The following is a 21081-nucleotide window of genomic DNA, read 5'->3' on the forward strand; positions in this document are numbered from 1 at the left end:
CTAGTGAAACTTCAAGAAAATAAGGCATCAAACCAAAACCAGAAGGCTGAATGGAAATAACTTTTTTTTTTTACATTTTTTTCTTTTCTTCTTTTTCTTTCTTGGCCACGCCGGGCAGCATGTGGGATCTTAGTTCCCTGGGATCGAACCCATGCCCCCTGCAGTGGAAGCACAGAGTCTTAACCACTGGACCACCAGGGAATTCCCAAAATAATAACTGTAAAGGAATTTCAAAGAATAATAGACACATGTTTTAGGGAAGAACACACTAAATTCGGCAGTGTGAGTGACTACCTGTATCTTAAGCATATTTTGAATGCAGAATCAAACAAATTTGATTAATACTTTTGTATGAAGTTATGTAAAGAGCTTAATTTCTCCAAATTTAAAGGATAAACAACCAGGTTGGGTGGGAGGAAAGTAAAAATTAAATATATTGCTGAGACATTTCTACAGTAAGAATTGGAGAATTAAGTGCAATTACCACAGTTTAGAAAGTCAAGTAGTTTTCCATTGGAATTCTTATCTCAGGAAAAACATTTCTAATAGTACTTTTAGGAAGAAACACAGATGTCATGCCATACCGACCATTATTTTTTAAAGTATTTCTGAAATTTAAAGACGTGAATTTACTTTGGCTAAATTTCTAAGTCATGTGTATTTAAAATTTTTATTTCATCATGATATAAACTGCCTCAAGCTGTGTGATCATTTCCACTGATTGGCAAAGAAGTAATCTGCAGTATTTCCCTTACTTTTAGATAATTTTCACCTGCCCATAAAAATATAAGAAATGTTCATACTTTTTTAAAAAAAGCACACAAAATCAAATCTCAAGCACTTAAGTGTCCCCCAAAACATTCTGGAATAGTATGGGATTGGGTAAGTAAACACAAATTTGTATAGGTTAGCCTAACAACCCCCAAATAACTTTTATTTAATCTTGCTCACATTTAAGAATGAACATACCTTCAACAGACCTAATCTAATTATGGAATCATTTTAGAACATTTTGAATAATTGTATCACTTATAAATATTAGAGCAGAACAAACTTTGGATTATCTAATTAAATTACTATAATTATGCTTTTAGGACATCTGCTGACAAGAAAGGTTTCTTCAACACCAGTGACAAAGTACTATTTCCTGAGACCACTACAACATACATAGACAAATTCAGCTTTACAAAGAGTTAGCTTATATACATATTTATCAGCAAATATGATTTTTAGAGAAATTGATTAAATAGGTTACATCACATAACAGGGGAAGACTAGTTTGCCCCTCTGTCAAAGAACTTTTAAAATAAGCCAATGATTTGAACATCTGAAACAATTACATTTCTAAGTGGCAAACTCTAGCCTGGTCACCAGTCTCCTCCCTTATTGTATCCAATGACTATTTTAACATGACTTTCTTCTAAGGGTCTTCAGCTTTAAATGGAATGACTCTGACATCAATAATTCTTAAAGAGATGCCTACTCCATAAGCTGTTCTTGCCTTTCCTGGGGACCTCCATAGGCATAGGCATACTTCATTTTATTGAGCTTCGCAGATACTTCCTTTTTTTTTTTTTAACAATTGAAGGCTTGTGGCAACCCTACATCAAGCAAGTCTATAGGTGCAATTTTTACAACATCATTTGCTCACTTTGTGTCTCTGTGTCATTTCTGGTAATTCTCACAATATTTTGAACTTTCCCATTATTTTTATATTTGTTATGGTGAACTGCAATCAGTGAACTTTGCTGTTACTATTATCATTATTTTGGGGTGCCATGAACTGTGCCAACATAACGACCTTAATAAATATGTGTATTCTGACTGCTCCGCCACCAGACATTCCGTGTCTTCCTCCCTCTCCCCTGGCCTCCCTATTCTGGGACACAACAATGTAGAAATTAGGTCAATTAATACCTCTAAATGGACTCTAAGTGTTCAAGTGAAAGGAAGTCACATCTCTCACTTTATATCAAAAGCTAGAAATGATTAAGCTCGGTGAGAAATGCATGTCGAAAATCAAGACAGGCTGAAAGCTAAGCCTCTTGCACCAGTTAGCCAAGTTGTGAATGCAAAGGAAAACTTCTTGAAGGAAATTAAAAGTGCTACTCCAGTGAACACATAAATGATGAGAAACAGCCTTATGGAGGCTGATATGAAGATCTTCCATATGGACAGAAGATCAAACCAGCCACAACATTTAGCCAAAACATAATCCAGAGCAAGGCCCTAACTCTCTGCAATTCTATGAAGGCCAAGAGGTGAGGGAGCTCCAGAAGAAAGTTTGAAGGTAGAAGTTGTTTCATGAGGTTTATGGAAAGAAGCTGTCTCCATAAAATAAAAATGCAAGCAGCATGTGCTGATGCAGAAGCTGTAACAGGTTATCCAGAAGGTCTAATTAATGAAGATGGCTACATTAAACAACAGATTTTCAATGTAGACAAAACAGCCTTATATTGGAAGATGCCATCTAGGACTTCCATGCTAGAGAGAAGTCAATGCCTGCCATCAAAGGTTCAAAGGACAGTCTCTCTTGTTAGGAGTTAATGTAGTAGGTGACTTAAAGTTGAAGCCAATGCTCATTTACCATTCTGAAAACCTTAGGACCCTTTAAAATTATGGTAAATTTACTCTGCCTGTGCTCTATAAATGGAAAAACAAAGCCTGGATAACAGCACATCTGTTTACAACATGGTTTACTATTTAGAGCCCACTCTTGAGAACTACTCCTCAGAATAAGATTCCTTTCAAAGTACTAACGTTCATTGACAACGCACCTTGGTCACCCAAGAGCTCTGGCGATGTACAAGCAAGATTAATATTGTTTTTGTGCCTGCTAACATAACATCCATTCTGCAGGCCATGGATAAAGGAGTAATTTCAACTTTCAAGCCTTATTATTTAAGAAATACATTTCAAAGGCTATAGCTGCCATAGACAGGTGATTCCTCTGATGGATCTGGGTAAATCGAAAACCTTCTAGAAAGGATTCACCATTCTAGAAGCCATTAAGAACATTTGTGATTCATGGAAAGAGGCCAAAATATCTACATACACAGGAGTTTGGAAGAAGTTGATTCCAACCCTCATGGATGACCTTCAGGGGTTCAAGACTTCAGTGGAGGAAGTAACCAAAGATGTGGTGGAACTAGCAAGAGAACTGGAATCAGAAATGGAGGCTAAAGATCTGACTAAATTGCTGCAATGTCATGATCTAACTTTAACAGATGCTTTGTATGAATGAGTAAAGAAAGTGGTTTCTTGAGATGGCCTCTACCCCTAGTGAAGATGCCGTGAAGATTGTTGAAATCACAACACAGGATTCAGAATATTACATAAACTCAGTTGATAAAGCAGGGCAGGGTTTGAGAGGACTGACTCCAATTTTGAAAGAAGTCCTACTATGGGTAAAATGGTATCAAACAGCAGCACATGCTACCAAGAAATCATTTATGAAAGCAAGAGCCAGTCGCTGAGGCAGACTTCATTGTTGTCTTATTTTTAGAAATTGCCACGGCCACCCCAGCCTTCACCCTGATCAGTCAGCAGCATCAACATCAATGTAAGACCCTCCACCAGCAAAGATTATGACTTGCTGAAGGCTCAGATGATGGGTAGCAGTTTTTAGCAATTAAGTATTTTTTAAATTAAGGTATATACATTTTTTAAAGACATACTGCTATTGCACACTGAAAAAACTACAGTACAGTATAAACATAACATTTATATGCACTGGGAAACCAAAAAATTCATGTGACTTGCTTTACTGCAATATTTGCTTTATTGCAGGGGTCTGAATCTGAACCCACAATATTTTGGAGGTATGCCTATATTAAGTTCACAAGCATTTTTAGATATTAATCTTAAGTTTTTTTCTCAAAATTTAAACTTTTCTTATATTTCATAGATAAAATCACATTAACATTTCTGGGAATAAACTTTATTACTAGGGCTTTAAAATGCATACAAGATAATTGTAGTAGTACTTGCAGGTAAATATGGGGATTGAGGGAAAAGGAATTCTTAGGAAAAATCCTACATCCTACCTAGAGAACCTCTTAAGCTCCCTCTGCTGGCTACCATTTAAATAAAGTAGAAAAAAAGGTAAACCTCTTTTCTTCTGGGAGGTAATGGGAGATGCACTCTGAAGCTGACAATGCTGTTGTTGAAATTAAAAAGGAAAGTTCTCTTAAGTAAGGGCTAAGTCTAACTGCTGCCTACATTCCCTAATAAGGCTTCAGGACTTCCAAACAGATGGGGGAGGGGGGGGTGCGGGGAGGCCACAGTCCACTTAAAATAAGGGAAGTCATTATCAAGTTTGAATATGTTAAGCATTAAATCGATATACAAAAATGCAAAAGCATTTATATAAAACAAATCAAATATAAACAATTATCATTTAACACTAGAAAATTAATAATTTAAATACAGTTCACAAAACTTCACTAGAACAAAAAGCTTATACCAAACTATTTAATCTATTAGTTTCAATATTAAGGTTTATTTTTTTCCTCCAGAGTGAGGTTAAGTAACAATTTAAATAATTTTCAGGATGTATAAATGAACATCCATTCAGAAAGAACATTACTGCTTCAAAGTGGCTATCTAAGAAATATTTTGCATGTAATAAATATATTTTATGTTTAGGTTAACAGGCACCATCTTGAGAGCAAAAAAGTATTTTTTTAATTAATAAATAAATTACATTCAAGAAAACAAGGTGTTTAATATCTGAAGTATGATATATCCTTAAATGTTTTTCTTCATATAGCACCCAAACTTCCAAACTAGAAAGTAGCTTCTAAAATATAACTCATACCTTAAGTTATAAAAATAAAGGCCAAGAAAAAAATCAATTTAAGACAAAATTTACAGTCTATATTATTAATTCCCCATTCAATAAAATATCAATTGCCAATTTACTAAATGAACTGCAAATATGCAATGTTAGTGCTGAAAATCTGAAATATATATTTTTAAAAGTCACTCTTTCTCTAAGTATTTAAAATATTGCATCTCTGGTGGCAAACCTGCAAACTATCATTTTATTTCTCTAGTTTCCTTACTTCCACTCCCAACCCTACCCCTTAATCTTGTAAAAGCCATCCAGCATTTTTTCTTTTTTTCAGTGGGGGGTGGGGGTTAATACACTATATCCCAAACACAAAACACTGACAATACTCCTTGGTAAACAAGGAAATCCCAGAACAGTCCAAGCCTGCAGCTTTGCTCCCAAAGTGTGCCACAGGCTAAATGATAAAGAAAAAAAAACAATCAATGGCCCTTATTGATGCAGTCAGAATGCTCCTGGGAGTTCATAACTGTTTGAGAATTTGCTGATGTAATCCTGAAGAAAGTTTCAACACATTTTGCAGACAAATATCAGAGAATAAGTCTTTGATTAATAATTTTTCTATTTATTTCTGCCAAGGCGACTGAAAACACGAAAGCCTTTTCATCAGAGAGGTTAGCATAGATGTCAATTTCCTTTTCCTGTTTCTCTGTTAAAAAGAAAAAGGGAAAGCTTTTAATATAAAGGCAGTAGATGCAGTATTTTTTTTAAAGTTTTCAAGTATTCCTTTAAATGACAATAAATATAATACATAATAATACAACATACACTAACTGCTATAAAGTATTATGCTACTGAACTGAAATTTTAAAATTACACAAAGGAGTTACTAAAATGCCATGAACTCAATTCTAAGACTAAATGGAGACTGTATATATTTCTATACACACAGTCTAATATCGATATCATTTCTGTAAGAATCTCAAATATTTCTTACTCCTCACTAGCATGAGCTGTTTCAATCAAAATGAATCTCCTCACCCTAAATATGGTCCCTTCTGAACATCAATGGTGCCTTTATGAATATATTAAGTTCTTCACCTTAGCCCTGCTATGGAAAACATGAATAACCAACATTTATTTCTACTTTTCCCCACCTGATTACAAATGTAATCCAAGTCCATGGTAGAAACTTTGAAAAATACAGAAAAATAAAAAAGAAAAATCACCTATTATCTTATGAGCCAGCTAAAATCACGATTAACATCTTTTGTGTATATTCTCCAAAATGATTTTTTTCAGGCTCTACTATGATTCCACATTTGTCCCGTTTTTTGTTTTGTATTGACTTTTTAATCAAAGTTAAACATGAATATAGTTTAGAGTCAAATTATTTTTACAAAACGTGTTACAAAAAAAACAGAAGTCCTCTTTCCCTCACGCACATTTCCTACTCTTCAAATAAAACTACTTTTCCAGGTATTCCTTTTGGTTTTTACCTAAGTAACATATTTATCTGATGCAACATCTTGGATTTTTGGTTATAGGCATTATTAATTGACTTTCCACCATGAAATATTAGGATTTATTGTTTTCTGTCTCTTGCCCCCACCATACTCTTATCACATCTTCCCATTATAGTTATATTACCATTTTGATGAGATCAATATTGTGTTTACATTATTCACTGTGTAAATGATTTCACTTTTCCTGTACACTGTTTTCACTGAAGAGATTCTTTTTTTTCACTTGCTTAGTTTTCATTACTAATTGAACCCAAACTCTCTCCTAGTTGGATAAATCTTTCAGAATGTTTACACATATCAATCTTATCTTCTTGAAGAAATTCTACGCTCCAATGTGAAATGGTTGCTTTCTAGGCCTATTGCACAATTATCATCTGGATATCTCTCGTCAACATCATGCTGGAGATTCTCCTCATCTCTCTCTTGAGTTGGACCCCGTGCCGTAGGTCCAGGATACTTTCTTGGTTTACTTCTTCACTGATGTCATATATCTTGCAGTAGCCTCCTGGGAAAGGGAGTATGGGTAGCAAATTTTTTGAGACCCTGAATATTAGAAAGTGTCTTTAGTCTTTCTTCACACTAGTTAATAGTGTGATTGAGTAAAGACTTGAATATTTCCTCTTAGTATTTTTTTTTTTTTTGCGATACGTGGGCCTCTCACTGCTGTGGCCTCTCCCGTTGCAGAGCACAGGCTCCGGACACGCAGGCTCAGCGGCCATGGCTCACGGGCCCAGCCGCTCCGCGGCATGTGGGATCTTCCCCGACCGGGGCACGAACCTGTGTCCCCTGCATCGGCAGGCGGATTCTCAACCACTGCGCCACCAGGGAAGCCCTCCTCTTAGTATTTTAAAGGCAAAATACTGTCTTCCAACTACTGGTGTCACTGTTAAGAAAACCGTATACCACTTTTTACAGTTATTTTTTAAGTTATTGCTAAATTTACTACAGTTAAATATACAGATCATAAGTGTACAACTGGATGACCCATACCACAATCAAGATACAGAAAATCCCTCATGCTCCTCTCCAGTCAATCCCTTCCCACCCCACCAGCAACCATTGTTCTACCACCATAGATTTATTTTGCCTGTTTTTGAACTTCATATAAGTGCCATGGTATAGTACGTACTGTTTTGTGTCTAGCTTCTTTCATTCAACATGTTTTTGAAATTCACTGATGTTGTTCATACATGAGTAGTTTGTTCCTTGCTGGGTAGTATTCCACTGTACCACTTTGATTATTTTCTCTGAACACTTGAAGGACCTTCCCTTTAACCAGAGAGATATGACTTATGATGATATGCTTTGGCATAATATCTAGTTTTAACCATCCATTGGTCTGGGAATTTGGTGAGGCATTTCAATATGGAAACTCAATGTCCTTCCCGTTTGGGAAAACTACTTGAATTATTTCACTGATGACTTCCCATCTACTTCATCTTCTATGTTCTTCTTCTGCAACATCAATTATTTACAGATGTGGACCTCGAACTGGTCCTCTAAATTTCTTACGTTTCTTATTCATTTTTTCATCTCTTTTCCTATTGCTATACATTCCGGTACATTTCTTCAATTTTGTCTATAAGGCTTCTGTTAAAGTTTTACATTTCTGCAAATCGTATAGACATATACATACATATATATATATTTTGAGATTCTCGTTTTAAAGTTCATTTTCCAGGTACTTTTTTGACATCTGCAATTCCTTTTAAACATCATCTTGTTTTTCTTTCATGACTACCATACCTTCTCTTACAAAGAATATTAATGGTAGTTTTAATTTTTTTCTTCTCCCTGCAAAAACTTATCATATCCAAGTTATTTTTTTATTCCTCTGTGAAAGCCTGACTGGAGAACTCAGTATTTACCATCTCCAATTTTCACCTAATCTTCCTCATCTTAATTTGGTACTCCTGCCCTCAATGATGCCTGGTGTTTCCTAGACCAGAGACTGTGTTTTCCCTTTCAAAGGATAAACTTGCAGGGAGGGGAGGTCAGGGTAAAGAGCCCTAGCAGGCTATTGAAACACAGACTTCAAATAGTCTTGTTTTTAGCCTCACCTTCACCACTACACTTTCAGACAATAACTGAGGTAAAAATTCCTGACCTTAGGCAGATGTGAAACAAAAATCACTTTCTTTCTCAGCTTTCCTCAAAGGAGTTTACAATTTGGGTTTCTTGGGTCTGCTAAAGAAGTTAGCACTTTGCAGAATTTTGCTGCTTCTCCCACTCCTTGCCCTTGTGGGACTTGGCCCTTTAAAAAAAAAATCCCTTTCATCCTTGTCATTTTACTAGGATTTGGGGAGGGTGCAGAGCTAGATGTGTTTATTCAATCCACCATCTTTAACGTGAAGTCTACATTAACTCTCTATGTTCATTAATAAGGTATTCAGAATTGCCCAATATATTTCAATCAGTCAAAATGTCACTCCTGGGGCTTCCCTGGTGGCGCAGTGGTTGAGAGTCCGCCTGCCGCTGCAGGGGACACGGGTTCGTGCCCCGGTCCGGGAAGATCCCACATGCCGCGGAGCGGCTAAGCCCGTGAGCCATGGCCGCTGAGCCTGCGCATCTGGAGCCTGTGCTCCGCAACGGGAGAAGTCACAACAGTGAGAGGCCCGCCTACCGCAAAAAAAAAAAAAAAAAAAAAAAAAAAAATGTCACTCCTACTTACTAATATCCAGAATAATCATACCCCCCACATATAAAATGAAGACTTATTTTAAACCATCCAAAACTGTTAAGTTTAATGGTTGGCTTTTATCATAATGTTGTTATCTAGATGTCTAAAAAGATTTCCTTTTCATTCCTTATTCTTCCTATTTTTTTCAAAACATAGGAAACAGTAAAGCCAATTAAAAATGTGCTTTTAGACACACTGTCAGGTTTTCCTTATTAGAATAAAGGTAAAGCTTGCTTCAAATTCTTCAAGGGCCCTATGAGCTGGGAATCAATAAATACTGAATTTAAGTAGCTACTTAACACTAAGAAGCATATCAAAGAAGTCTATTCTAAAATATATAGACATTTCAAAAGTTCATATTTTCTATCAGTATTATATTTAGAAAACATGGTCTGCCTTAAGGGTTTGTAAAATACAGCCTGCAAAATTGGTAAAATACAATTGGCAAAATCTGGCCTCCCACCTGTTTTTACAAAGTCTTACTGGAACACAGCCATGCCCATTCATTTACATATTCTCTATGGCAGCTTTCCAGATACAATGACAGAGCAGACTAGCTATGACAGAGACCCTATAGCCCACGAAGCCTAAAATATTTATTATCTGGCTCTTTACAGAAAAAGTTTGCTGAATGCCCTTGCCCCTGGCCTACATTAAAAGATTCTATTTTATTATACAAAAATTCCTTGAGGTCCTCCCTGTTTGTATTAAAAGCATATCTTACTCTAGAAATAGCTTTCTTAAAACTTTTCTATAATAAACTAAAAATACCTGAAACCAACTTATACCAAATAAACACTTTTTTCAAGTTAACATGAAATAAAAGATCCAAACCTGCATATATAGTCCTACCACAACTACAGAGCCTTCGTTTCCCCAAATAAAAGACTGTCATTATCTATTCTCTCATCTCCTCTGACTAGAAGCATTCCTTTTCCATTCTTTGGGTTATATTCCCTTTACTTCAACTGTAAAGAATGTTCTGTTTTCTGGGCCAAGCAGTATTTCCCTCTTTTCTTTTTTCTCCATTGACTTTTTTTTAAATGTATTTATTTTATTTTTTGGCTGCATTGGGTCTTCGTTGCTGTGCTTGTGCTTTCTTTAATTGTGGCGAGTGGGTGCTACTCTTCGTTGCGGTGCGCAGGCTTCTCATTGCGGTGGCTTCTCTTGTAGAGCACGGGCTCTAGGTGCACAGGCTTCAGTAGTTGTGGCACGTGGGGCTCAGTAGATGTGGCTCACGGGCTCTAGAGCGCAGGCTCAGTAGTTGTGGTGCACGGGCTTTGTTGTTCCGTGGCATGTGGGATCTTCCCGGACCAGGGCTTGAACCCGTGTCCCCTGCACCGGCAGGCAGATTCTTAACCACTGTGCCACCAGGGAAGCCCCTCTGTTGACTTTTCTTTACCTAGTTTTCATTCTGAAACAGTCTTTAGCATATATTTTCTGATCATCCCATTGTTAAAGAAGCACCCTCAAGTTGAGAAAACAACTCAAACTCTCTGGAAGATCAGCATAATAGAAGGAAAGAGAAAAAGCAGTAAAATTACCCAAGGAAATTAAGGAGTATAGAAGCACAGTCTTCACAGAATACAGTCAAAGACATTATAAACCTTAGTCCTTTAACCATACAATATTAAAAAATCTTTAACTTTGATAAAACCTATACCAGTGAAGTTATTTTCCCTAACAGTAGCACTTTTATTCAAATAGAAGCACACAAAGCAGAGAGAAACGGTGAACAGGTAAAAAATTCTCAATGTCTAAAATACATTTATATTTGAATACCTAAGACTGAATACCTGAAAAAGCAAAGCATAACTCACAAATAACATAAGAAGTTATAAACACATTTCACTGAAGAAATTATTTTAATAGAGGCTTTTGTGGTGTCTAACAACATTGTTATTTATTTTTAATTGAAATATCATTGATTTACTTGAGAGAGATTTTTAAAGAATTATAAAAAGCAACTCTCTTGTTTTTTCATTTAATTACTGGCTTGAAAGTCCCACTTTTAAAAAGATATTCATGGGCATATGGGGTGCATTATACCATTCTTTTTACTTTTGTGTAATCTTTTAGATTTTCCACAATAAAAGGTTTTTTAAAAGATGTATAAATCAAAGAAAACGAGAAGTTTTAGTTGATGGTTACAAACAAGTTATTGGTAGACACACTACTTATCAGAAGAAAAGAGAAAATCTATAAGGAGAATATGAATATGTTTTAGACCAAGAAGAATTCACCTTACTATCCAAAAGCTGCCTCAAAATAGGAAACAGAATAGGAGTAATTTAAAAATTCATACTGAAGAACACTTGAGAGTAAATTTTTAAAACTCACAGTATAATAGTTTGAAATAAGTCTTAACAGAATTCAGATTTATCTTTAAAAAAGTATAACTATTTTAACAGACTTATCCAGGATGTCATACACAAATTATCTCTGAACTTTACTATCATCAGTTTACAGCAAGGTGAATTTTACCTAATTTAAGCCTTTAATTTTCCAATAAGAATTAAATTTATGTGACTTTTTTAAAACAAACATCTACCTGAGAGGAAATGCTTTTACAAACTAAAATATGAGTTGGAATTTTAAGTCCAGGAGTTCAATGCCTACCAAACACTTTCTTCACTACTATCTAATTCAGATGTTAGAAAACTTTAATACCTGAAAAAAAAAAAAACAACTGCTTGGATTTACTCATACCTCTTTCTTCCTCATGTTTTTTGGCAGATGCACTTTTAGGTCTTCCTCTTCCTCGTCTGATATGATCTGAATGGCTGTTACTTCGAGACCTCTTTCTGTTTTCTAAATCCTTATTTACTGTAGAATTTATCTTCTCTCGCCTAACTCTCTCTGTTCGCCTCCTCTTGGCCTCATGCTTGTTTTCTGTATGGATGAATAAAAGTGATATATTTTAGGGCTTAGCAAGAACTGTTTGCCCATGTTCTCATTGCTTTCTTCTTTTTTTTTCTAAATAGCACTAGAGTTTGCTGCCTGGCATATTTTATAAAACTACAACCATAACATCTATATGTCCCTCACCCATGCAGGAAAGAAAGAAATTCAAAAGAATTCAGATCCACATTAACACATGAGGTAGTAGGAATCTTATAACAGAAGACAAGTTTCTTTATTTGATACTTTTAATTTCAGCCTCTACAAGTTCACACAATTCCACAGCAACCTTTTTCCTTCTCTCTGTATCCAAGTTAAAAATGGTGAAGTATTACAAAAGGAAAATAAATATTCCATTCCTTTTTTCCCCCTACCCAAATTACAGATTGAAATATGTCAAATACACAGAAGCAAAACTGACCTTAGCCATAATATTTATATTAAAGTTCCCAATAAAAACCAAACAGAAAGTATCTAGGAAAAATATAAAAATACTAGGGAAGTAAGCAGTTTTCACTTTATCCACAGAAGAGGTCATTTCTGACATTCTAAGAGCATGTTTATCCCAAATAAATAGCAATAGGGGAACCTTACTCAACATGGTGATTTAATTAATGCAAGGAGCCACCCCTCTCACTCCAAACAGATCAAAAGGTTGGATAAGACAAACAACAATTTTTTTAAATTGCTTTAATACGTACCTGAATTCAAAAGAAAGAAAGAAAATTCACCAAATGCCTAAAACCATGGTGGTAAAGGGGCAAAACATATAAGAAAATTCATATCCCAAGAACTAAAGAGAACAATTTAAAAGGCTATATAGGGCTTCCCTGGTGGTACAGCGGTTGAGAAGCCGCCTGCCAATGCAGGGGACATGGGTTTGAGCCCTGGTCTGGGAAGATCCCACATGCCGTAGAGCAACTAAGCCTGTGCACCACAACTACTAAGCCTGCGCTCTAGAGCCCACAAGCCACAACTACTGAGCCCACCTACCACAACTGTTGAAGCCCACGTGCCTAGAGCCCGTGCTCCACAAGAGACGCCACCGCAATGAGAAGCCTGCACACTGCAACTAAGAGTAGCCCCCACTGGTCGCAACTAGAGAAAGACCGCGCGCAGCAGCAAAGACCCAATGCAGCAAAAAATAAATTAATTAATTAATTAAAAATAAAATGAAATAAAAGGCTATATAAATTAAGTACGCTTAATAGGCTACTATAAAATAAAATAAATTTAAGTAAAATATTAATAGTTATTTCCAAATACCATATCCTTGGAGAATTAGTTAATTCCAGGTCTCAGATTAACATATGCCAGATAATGCAAGAATACCTAGTTATTCCAAACTGTAAGAAAGTTATCTAAGATCACCAGCATCTTGTTAAAGGACTCAAGGGCTAACTTGAAGAGGCTCCTGTTGACTATTATAATTTGAGCATCAATAAAAATAATAACTATAATAGACTGAAACACCTAAAGAACCAACTCACTATTTTGAAAAGTGAAATAAAGGAAAAGAATAAAGCATTTACCCTGCCTTTTCTATTCAAACTGTACCACTCACTGGGTAACAAAAGGGTAGATGAAGAGCAATTTCTTATTTTAGAATCACTGTGGCTAAAAAACTGAAGAAGGAATAAGAGTATTACCATTTTCAACTTGAAATGAACTAAATGTAAACATCAACAGCAGCTAACATCACAAAAACAGAGATAAGTAGACTTTGTGCCTCCTTATAGAATACCTACCTAAGTCGTCTTGCCAAAAAAAAAAAAAAAAAAATCAAATCTCATCAAGCCCTTAGATCCAAATTACAATTTATAAGAAAAAGAGAAATCATTCAAAGAATATGTTAACATACACCATGGAGACACAAACAGTAAATCCAAATGGACAAGTGATAGTTTAACATATAATCTGCAAGGAATAAAAGAGAAAATAATGGATAAAGAGAGAGCCAAAAAAGATATCAGTCATATGCAACGTGTGGACCTTATTTGAAATCTGTTTTTAAAAACCATTTATGAGAAACCTGAAAATTTCAACACCAGTTGGATATTTGATATTATGGAATTATTGTTAATTTTTTATTGTGCTTAAGTTTTTAAAGGTCTATCTTTTATTATTATTTTTTTATTTTTAATTTTATTTCTTTTTGGTTGTGCCGCATGGCATATGGGATCCTAGTTCCCTGACCAGGAATCAAACCCATGCCCCCTGCATTGGAGGCATGGAGTCTTAACCACTGGACCGCCAGGGAAGTCCCAAGGTCTGTCTTTTAGAAACATGTAATGAAATATTTATAATTGAAATTATATGAAATTTGCTTTAAAATAATATACAAGAGAAGGAGTGGATGTGGATGGGACAGAGTATGCTTAGAATTTCTCAAAAAAAAAGTTGAAAGAAATAGTAACAGGTAAAGCTTTTTATAGTATGCCTTTTAGAGTTTAACACTGAATATAAGTTTGTTCCTTCAGCTACCCACCCATCTCTGCAAACTTCTTCATAGCCAACTTCTCAAAAACGAAGTATCTGTACTTTCTGCCTTCAGTTTCTCACCTCCCATTCACCCATCAATTCATTCCAGTATAGCTCCCAACTCAATGAAAATGATCATCAAGAAGGACAAAAACCTCTGTCAGCAAATCTAATAGACACCTCTCTTTAATCATCTTAATACCATCTCTCAAAACTTCAACACAGGACTACTCTTTTCCTTGAAATTAATTTTTTTTTTTTTTTTTTGTGGTACGCGGGCCTCTCACTCTTGTGGCCTCTCCCGTTGCGGAGCACAGGCTCTGGAGGCGCAGGCTCCACGGCATGTGGGATCTTCGCGGACCGGGGCACGAACCTGCATCAGCAGGCAGACGCTCAACCACTGCGCCACCAGGGAAGCCCCTACGCCACCAGGGAAGCCCCCTCTTTTCCTTGAAATTAATTTTTTACTTGATTTTCAGGTTCTGCAAATCTCCCATCTCACCAGCCATTCCTCTTTATCACCTCTGCTGTCTTCTCCTCCCTGCAGGTTCTTTTCCATCTCTAATATTAAAGTCTTAGGACTCTGTCCTGAGCCCAGATAAACCATGGACCCAAAACATTAAAAACTATTGTTATAATCGTTCCAAAATTTCTACTTTCAGCTCTGACTTCTTCCCAAAGCTCTAGACTGCCTACCTGACAGCTTCACTTGTATGACTCACAAGCATTTCAGATGTGCCAAAAAATAACTCTTGATTTTCCCTCCTCCAACCTTCATTATACTAGTAAATAGCACCAACCAGTTGCAAAAGCCAAATAACTTGTAGTCATTTGTGACTCAGCTTGTTTCTTCTATCATCATAGAAGTCCATAGGTACTCTGTGCAAAATACATCCACAATTTCTTCATTTCTCCCACTTCTATGGGCAACCGAACACATTCCCTAAATAGCTGCCAAAATTATCTTTAAAAAAAACTGTATAAATAAGCTTCCTTTCTAAAACCTTTCATTAGCTTTTCACTTTATTTAAAAGAAAGTCATATTTCCTGACCAAAGACTATAAGTCCCCCTATAAGACCTGACATTTGCCTCTCACCCATCTAATCTCATACCAGTAGCCAGTTTGTTCAGTACTCTGCAGATATGCCTTCCTTTTAATAAAACAAGTTCCTTCCTCCCTTGAGTCTCTGCATTTGCTAATCCTTCTGCCTAGAGCTTTCTTCCCAAGGCTCTTCATGAGACAGGCTTTATTTCCTTCAGATGTCAACTTATAGGTCACCCCTCTGAGTCTCCCAGCCCAAGTTACTTTCTATAATCTTCTACTACTACTACTACTATAGTCTTTCTATAATTTTCTTCTACTACTACTTCTACTACTACTACTACATTTATTTATATGCTCAATATGTCTCCCCCATCAAAATATAAGCTCTATGAAAGCTGGGGTGCTTTTGTCTGTCTCATTCACAGAACCTAGAACGTTACCTACACATGTTAAGTGGTGCTGAATAAATAAAATCAGACTGAACACATGATTTATTTCACTATCTTCTCAAAAATCCTATTGAAATGAGCACAAACATGGGTAAAAAGGTAAAGGGAAAAAGGAAAATAAACCTGCAGTGCTTGAAACAGGAAAGGGTGCTATTAACGATCTAAAATTACAGAATTTCAGCAAACTGGCAAGCTAACAGATTCTAAGTAACCAGAATAGAAAACACTAAAATTCAAAATAAAAATAAGAGATATCTCCTATAGCAGGGATCGCTCTTCTTCCCAAAGATATTCCCAGGACAGGACGAAAAGTACAGTAAGGAACAGCAGGCCACAGGGTGATCATCAGAATAACTAGAACTACTGCAGAACAGTTGGGCCTATGTATACAAAGTAACACATAAAGACGTAAAGCTCTTGGGAATCAAGCAATGTTCAAGGGGACTTTGACCCTCCACAACACAGAAAGAAGAAACAAACAAACAAAAAAGGCAGTTCCTCATAAAAATGAAATACTATAAAGGATCTCACATTCTGTCCCAGAATGAAACCTTCCTTATTTTGGCAATCATGGATTTCAACAGCATTCCCCAGCTCACCTAATTTACATCTAAAAGCCTGCCAATAAGCTTCTTCCAATTGTACACTAAAGAGATGTCAAAATAGACTTTCAAAACAGTGTAGGATATTCATGCAAGTTACCTACACTGATAAACCAAGACCTTCATTTATAAATATCAACAGGCAATTAAGGATTACCAGCTATTTGAAGAAAATAAAAAGTGTGAGAGAGAGAAGGAGCAAGATAAAACATGCAGAACAGGGAGCTCCCTAGTGGTCTAGTGGTTAGGATTCTGGGCTTTCACTGCTGTGGCCCGGGTTAAATCCCTGGTCAAGGCCAAAAACAAAATAAAAACAAAAACATGAGGAACAAAGGTAGTTCAGGAAACAAAAAAATCTTAAAACATTTCAAAGCATACCTTCTGAAAGTACTATATCATTAAGATATTTTTGCAGAAATAGAAAACTCCATCCTAAAATCATATGGAATCTCAATGGACCCCAAATAGCCAAAACAATCTTGGAAAAGAACAGAGAATCACACTTCTTGATTTCAAACCTTTTCTAACAAAACTACAGTAATCAAAAAAATGTAGTACTGGGCTTCCCTGGTGGCGCAGTGGTTGAGAGTCCGCCTGCCGATGCGGGGGACACGGGTTCATGCCCCAGTCCGGGAAGATCCCACATGCCGCGGAGCGGCTGGGCCCCGTGAGCCATGGCCGCTGAGCCTGCGCGTCCGGAGCCTGTGCTCCGCAACGGGAGAGACCACAACAGTGACACCCCCGCGTACCGCAAAAAAAAGAAAAAAAAGTAGTACTGCCTTACCAGAGACATACAGACCAATAGAATAAAATAGCCCAAAAATAAATCCTCGAATATATGGTCAAATGATTTTCAATAACAGTAGCCATGAAAAAACAGTACTTTCAACAAGTGGTAATTGGGAAAACTGGATATCCACAGGCAAAAAAATGAAACTGGACCCTTATCTTATACCATATACAACAGCAGTCCCCAACCTTTTTGGTACCAGGGACTGGTTTCCTAGAAGCCAATATTCCCCCACCCCGGGGGGGGGGGGGAAGGGGCAGGGCAGGGGGACGGTTCAGGAGGTAATGCGAGCAATGGAGAGCAGCAGAAGCAGCTTTTGCTCGCTCGCCCACCACTCACTTCCTACTTTGCGGTCCGGTTCGTAACAGGCCGCGGACTGGTAGCTGTCCGCGGCCCGGGGATTGGGGACCCCGATATACAAGAATTAACTCAATATGGATTGAAGATCTAAATATAACAACTAAAACTATAAAATGATTAGGGGAAAAACTTCAAGACAGTGGATTTGTCAATGATTTCTTGGATATGACACCAAAAGTACCGGCAACAAAAGAAAAAATAGACAACTTGGATTTCATCAAAATTAAAAACTTCTGTTCAATGCATGAACAAAATGTAGTAAGTACATACAATCGAATATTATTCAGGAAGGAAATTCTGACACGTCACAGCGTGGATGGAGACATTATACTAAGTGAAACCAGACACAAAAGGACAAATATTGCATGACTACACTTATAGAAGGTAACTACAGTAGTCAAATTCAAGTTCACAAGCACAGAAAGAATAGTAGTGGCCTGGGGCGTGATGGGGGCGGGGAGTGGGAGGAAAATGGGGAGTTATTGTTTTATGTGTGTGGAGTTTCAGTTTGGGAAGATGAAAAGAGTTCTGGAAATGGACAGTGGTGATGATTAAGCACATGATATGAATGTACTTAATGCCACTAAACCGTACAACTTAAAACGATTAAAATACTAAATTCTGGAATTTCCCTGGTGGCGCAGTGGTTAAGAATCCACCTGCCAATGCAGGCGACGCGGGTTTGAGCCCTGGTCTGTGCTCTGAGACACGCCTAGAGCCTGTGCTCTGCAACAAGAGAAGCCACTGCAATGGGAAGCCCACGCACCGCAATGAAGAGTAGCCCCCGCTCACCGCAACTAGAGAAAGCCCATGCACAGCTACGAAGACCCAACTCAGCAAAATAAATTAATTAATTAAAAAAAAAAAAGAAAAAGTAGGGATCTCCCTGGCGGCCCAGTGGTTAAGACTTCACCTTCCAAAGCAGTGGGTGCAGGTTCGATCCCTGGTCAGGGAGCTAAGATCCCACACGCCTCATGGCCAAAAAACCAAAATATAAAACAGAAGCAATACTGTAACAAATTCAATAAAGACTAAAAATGGTCCACATCAAAATATCTTTAAAAAAAAGAAAAAAGAAAAAGTAGGATTATCCTTATAGTACAATGGAAAGAAATTTTAGCATGACAGCTGTGCAGCAGACCTAAAATCAGTCTTGATTAGAAGAAATCAGAGGATTCTATGAAAAATGTCTTTTAAAGATGAATATAGATATCGTTATATAAACTAAATGATTAAGAACTTTAAAGAAAGGCACAGAGATGAAGGTATGTATTTTTTCATCAAAAGGCAAAATAAAAACTATGTTCCATATATGAATGTACAGCAATTTTAAGTGATTAGCATGTAAGGAACAATGTTTTCTGAAATAACAAAACCAAATCTTCACTGTCAAGTAATTCAGAGTTGAGGATCACTTACTACTGATTAACATTCAATCATTTTGGGTTTCTAAAAGGTACTGGTGATAATCATTTCCCCATTTTTCTTCCTTAACTACAAAAGTGAGTATGTAATTTATGGACTTTGCTTATTTATCAGCCTTTCCCTGTTAGAGAATAATTTAAAAATTAGGTTTAATATTTTTATCCCTTTTTCCTTCCCTCAATAAAAAATGGAATTTATTTAATTTTGTTATTTATTTGACTAAGCTTAACCCAAAGTTTATACTCACTGAGAAATTAACAGTTAAATACTAATAAGCTGTTCAAAATTCTTACCGTTTTTTTTTTTTTGCTGTACGCGGGCCTCTCACTGTTGTGGCCTCTGCCATTGCGGAGCACAGGCTCTGGACGCGCAGGCTCAGCGGCCATGGCTCACGGGGCCCAGCCGCTCCGCGGCATGTGGGATCTTCCCGGACCGGGGCACGAACCCGTATCCCCTGCATCGGCAGGCGGACTCTCAACCACTGCGCCACCAGGGAAGCCCCAAAATTCTTACCGTTTTAAACCTTTTTCTTACCTTTAGCGGAAGTCTTGTATAAACTAGTATCTCAGTTAGATTTTCAGTTTACTTTTTCTTTACAGTTTTTATAATGAAAAAATTTTAAAGGTATATCCATTGTTATTAAATGCAAAATAGCACCCTTGATGTCACTAAACCACCCAGAACACCCATTTGGAAAACTAAATTTAAAGATTTGGAACAGAGTTTGTTCTCACCAAAAACTGCTTCTGTCAGTATTTGGTAACTGACCAAATACTTGAGTAGATTACTACTACAGTACTGAAGGTTTAGGCCACAGTACAGATACTTTCAATTTTAGGAAATACAGTATTTCCTTTAATTTCTTTTTTTAAAAATTTCTTCAAATTGGCAGATGAAGACTCAACCTCAAGGCTACTTTTTTTTTTTTTTTTTTTTTTTTTTTGCTGTACGCGGGCCTCTCACTGTTGTGGCCTCTCCCGTTGCGAAGCACAGGCTCCGGACGCGCAGGCTCAGCGGCCATGGCTCACGGGCCCAGCCGCTCCGCAGCATGTGGGATCTTCCCGGACCGGGGCACGAACCTGTGTCCCCTGCATCGGCAGGCGGACTCTCAACCACTGTGCCACCAGGGAAGCCCAAGGCTACTTTTTAAACTCTCAGTCAACCATTCAATTTAGAAATGAAATCCTACATGAACAACATAGTCAATTTTTAAAAATTTATCTCCATTTAATATTGACCCCCTAAAAAGGATAAAAGAAACAATACTACATTCCTAACTCATTTAGAAAAGAATCAAAGAATAATTAATTGCCTTGAGGTTCTATGCACTTGTACAAAACACTGAGCATTAATACAGCTTTATTTGTAACACTCATCTTTTCCTCTCACCGAAATTAATATATTTTTACAATTTAAAATTAACTTCTGTAATAGATTTTATTTATCTATATTTTCAGCTAGCAAAGTTCTATATTGTTCTAGCGTCCCATCTCCCTATTTTCATGTATGTTATGAAGATATAAAGATGATTAGTATATTTGCAAAATGTGAGTTTTCAACATTTCAAATCTAGATAAATCTATGACTTAACAGATTATTTTCCTCCTGCATGTCACACAAAGTTACAATAATTAAATAAGAGGTTTCAACCCACTGAAATTTCAAATAATCTTTTATAGCTTTGATTTTAAGATAAGTGCAATCTGAGCTTTAAGGATGTTTCTTTTTTGTTTTAAATGTTTAATTATGCAAATAAAAGTCTTCCTTGGGGACTTCCCTGGTGGTGCAGTGGTTAAGAATCCGCCTGCCAATGCAGGGGACATGGGTTCGAGCCCTGGTCCGGGAAGATCCCACGTGCCGTGGAGCAACTAAGCCCATGCGCCACAACTACTGAGCCTGCACTCTAGGGCCTGTGCATGCTGCAACTACTGAGCCTGCATGCCGCAACTACTGAGCCTGCATGCCGCAACTACTGAGCCTACATGCCACAACTACTGAAGCCCGCGTGCCTAGAGCCCATGTTCTACAA

The 21081-nt window shown here is 37.0% G+C and overlaps 1 protein-coding gene across 3 annotated transcripts in view; it reads right to left on the reverse strand.

Annotated features, from left to right (window-relative positions):
* Nucleotides 1–583: 583 nt before the first annotated feature.
* C19H16orf87 (chromosome 19 C16orf87 homolog) overlaps nt 584–21081 on the reverse strand; it is a 30313-nt gene continuing 9815 nt past the window's right edge. The window contains exons 3-4 of one of the 3 annotated variants that reach the window (XM_030833066.3): nt 11708–11890; nt 584–5501 (exon numbers count right to left, since the gene is read on the reverse strand). In XM_030833066.3, the coding sequence (XP_030688926.1) occupies nt 5383–5501; nt 11708–11890 (302 nt within the window). In that variant the 3' untranslated portion in view covers nt 584–5382. The other 2 variants (XM_060288935.1, XM_030833068.3) reach the window with 2 other exon arrangements.

Source organism: Globicephala melas, chromosome 19 (genome assembly GCF_963455315.2).
Source record: "Globicephala melas chromosome 19, mGloMel1.2, whole genome shotgun sequence".
Classification (NCBI taxonomy): Eukaryota; Metazoa; Chordata; class Mammalia; order Artiodactyla; family Delphinidae; genus Globicephala; species Globicephala melas.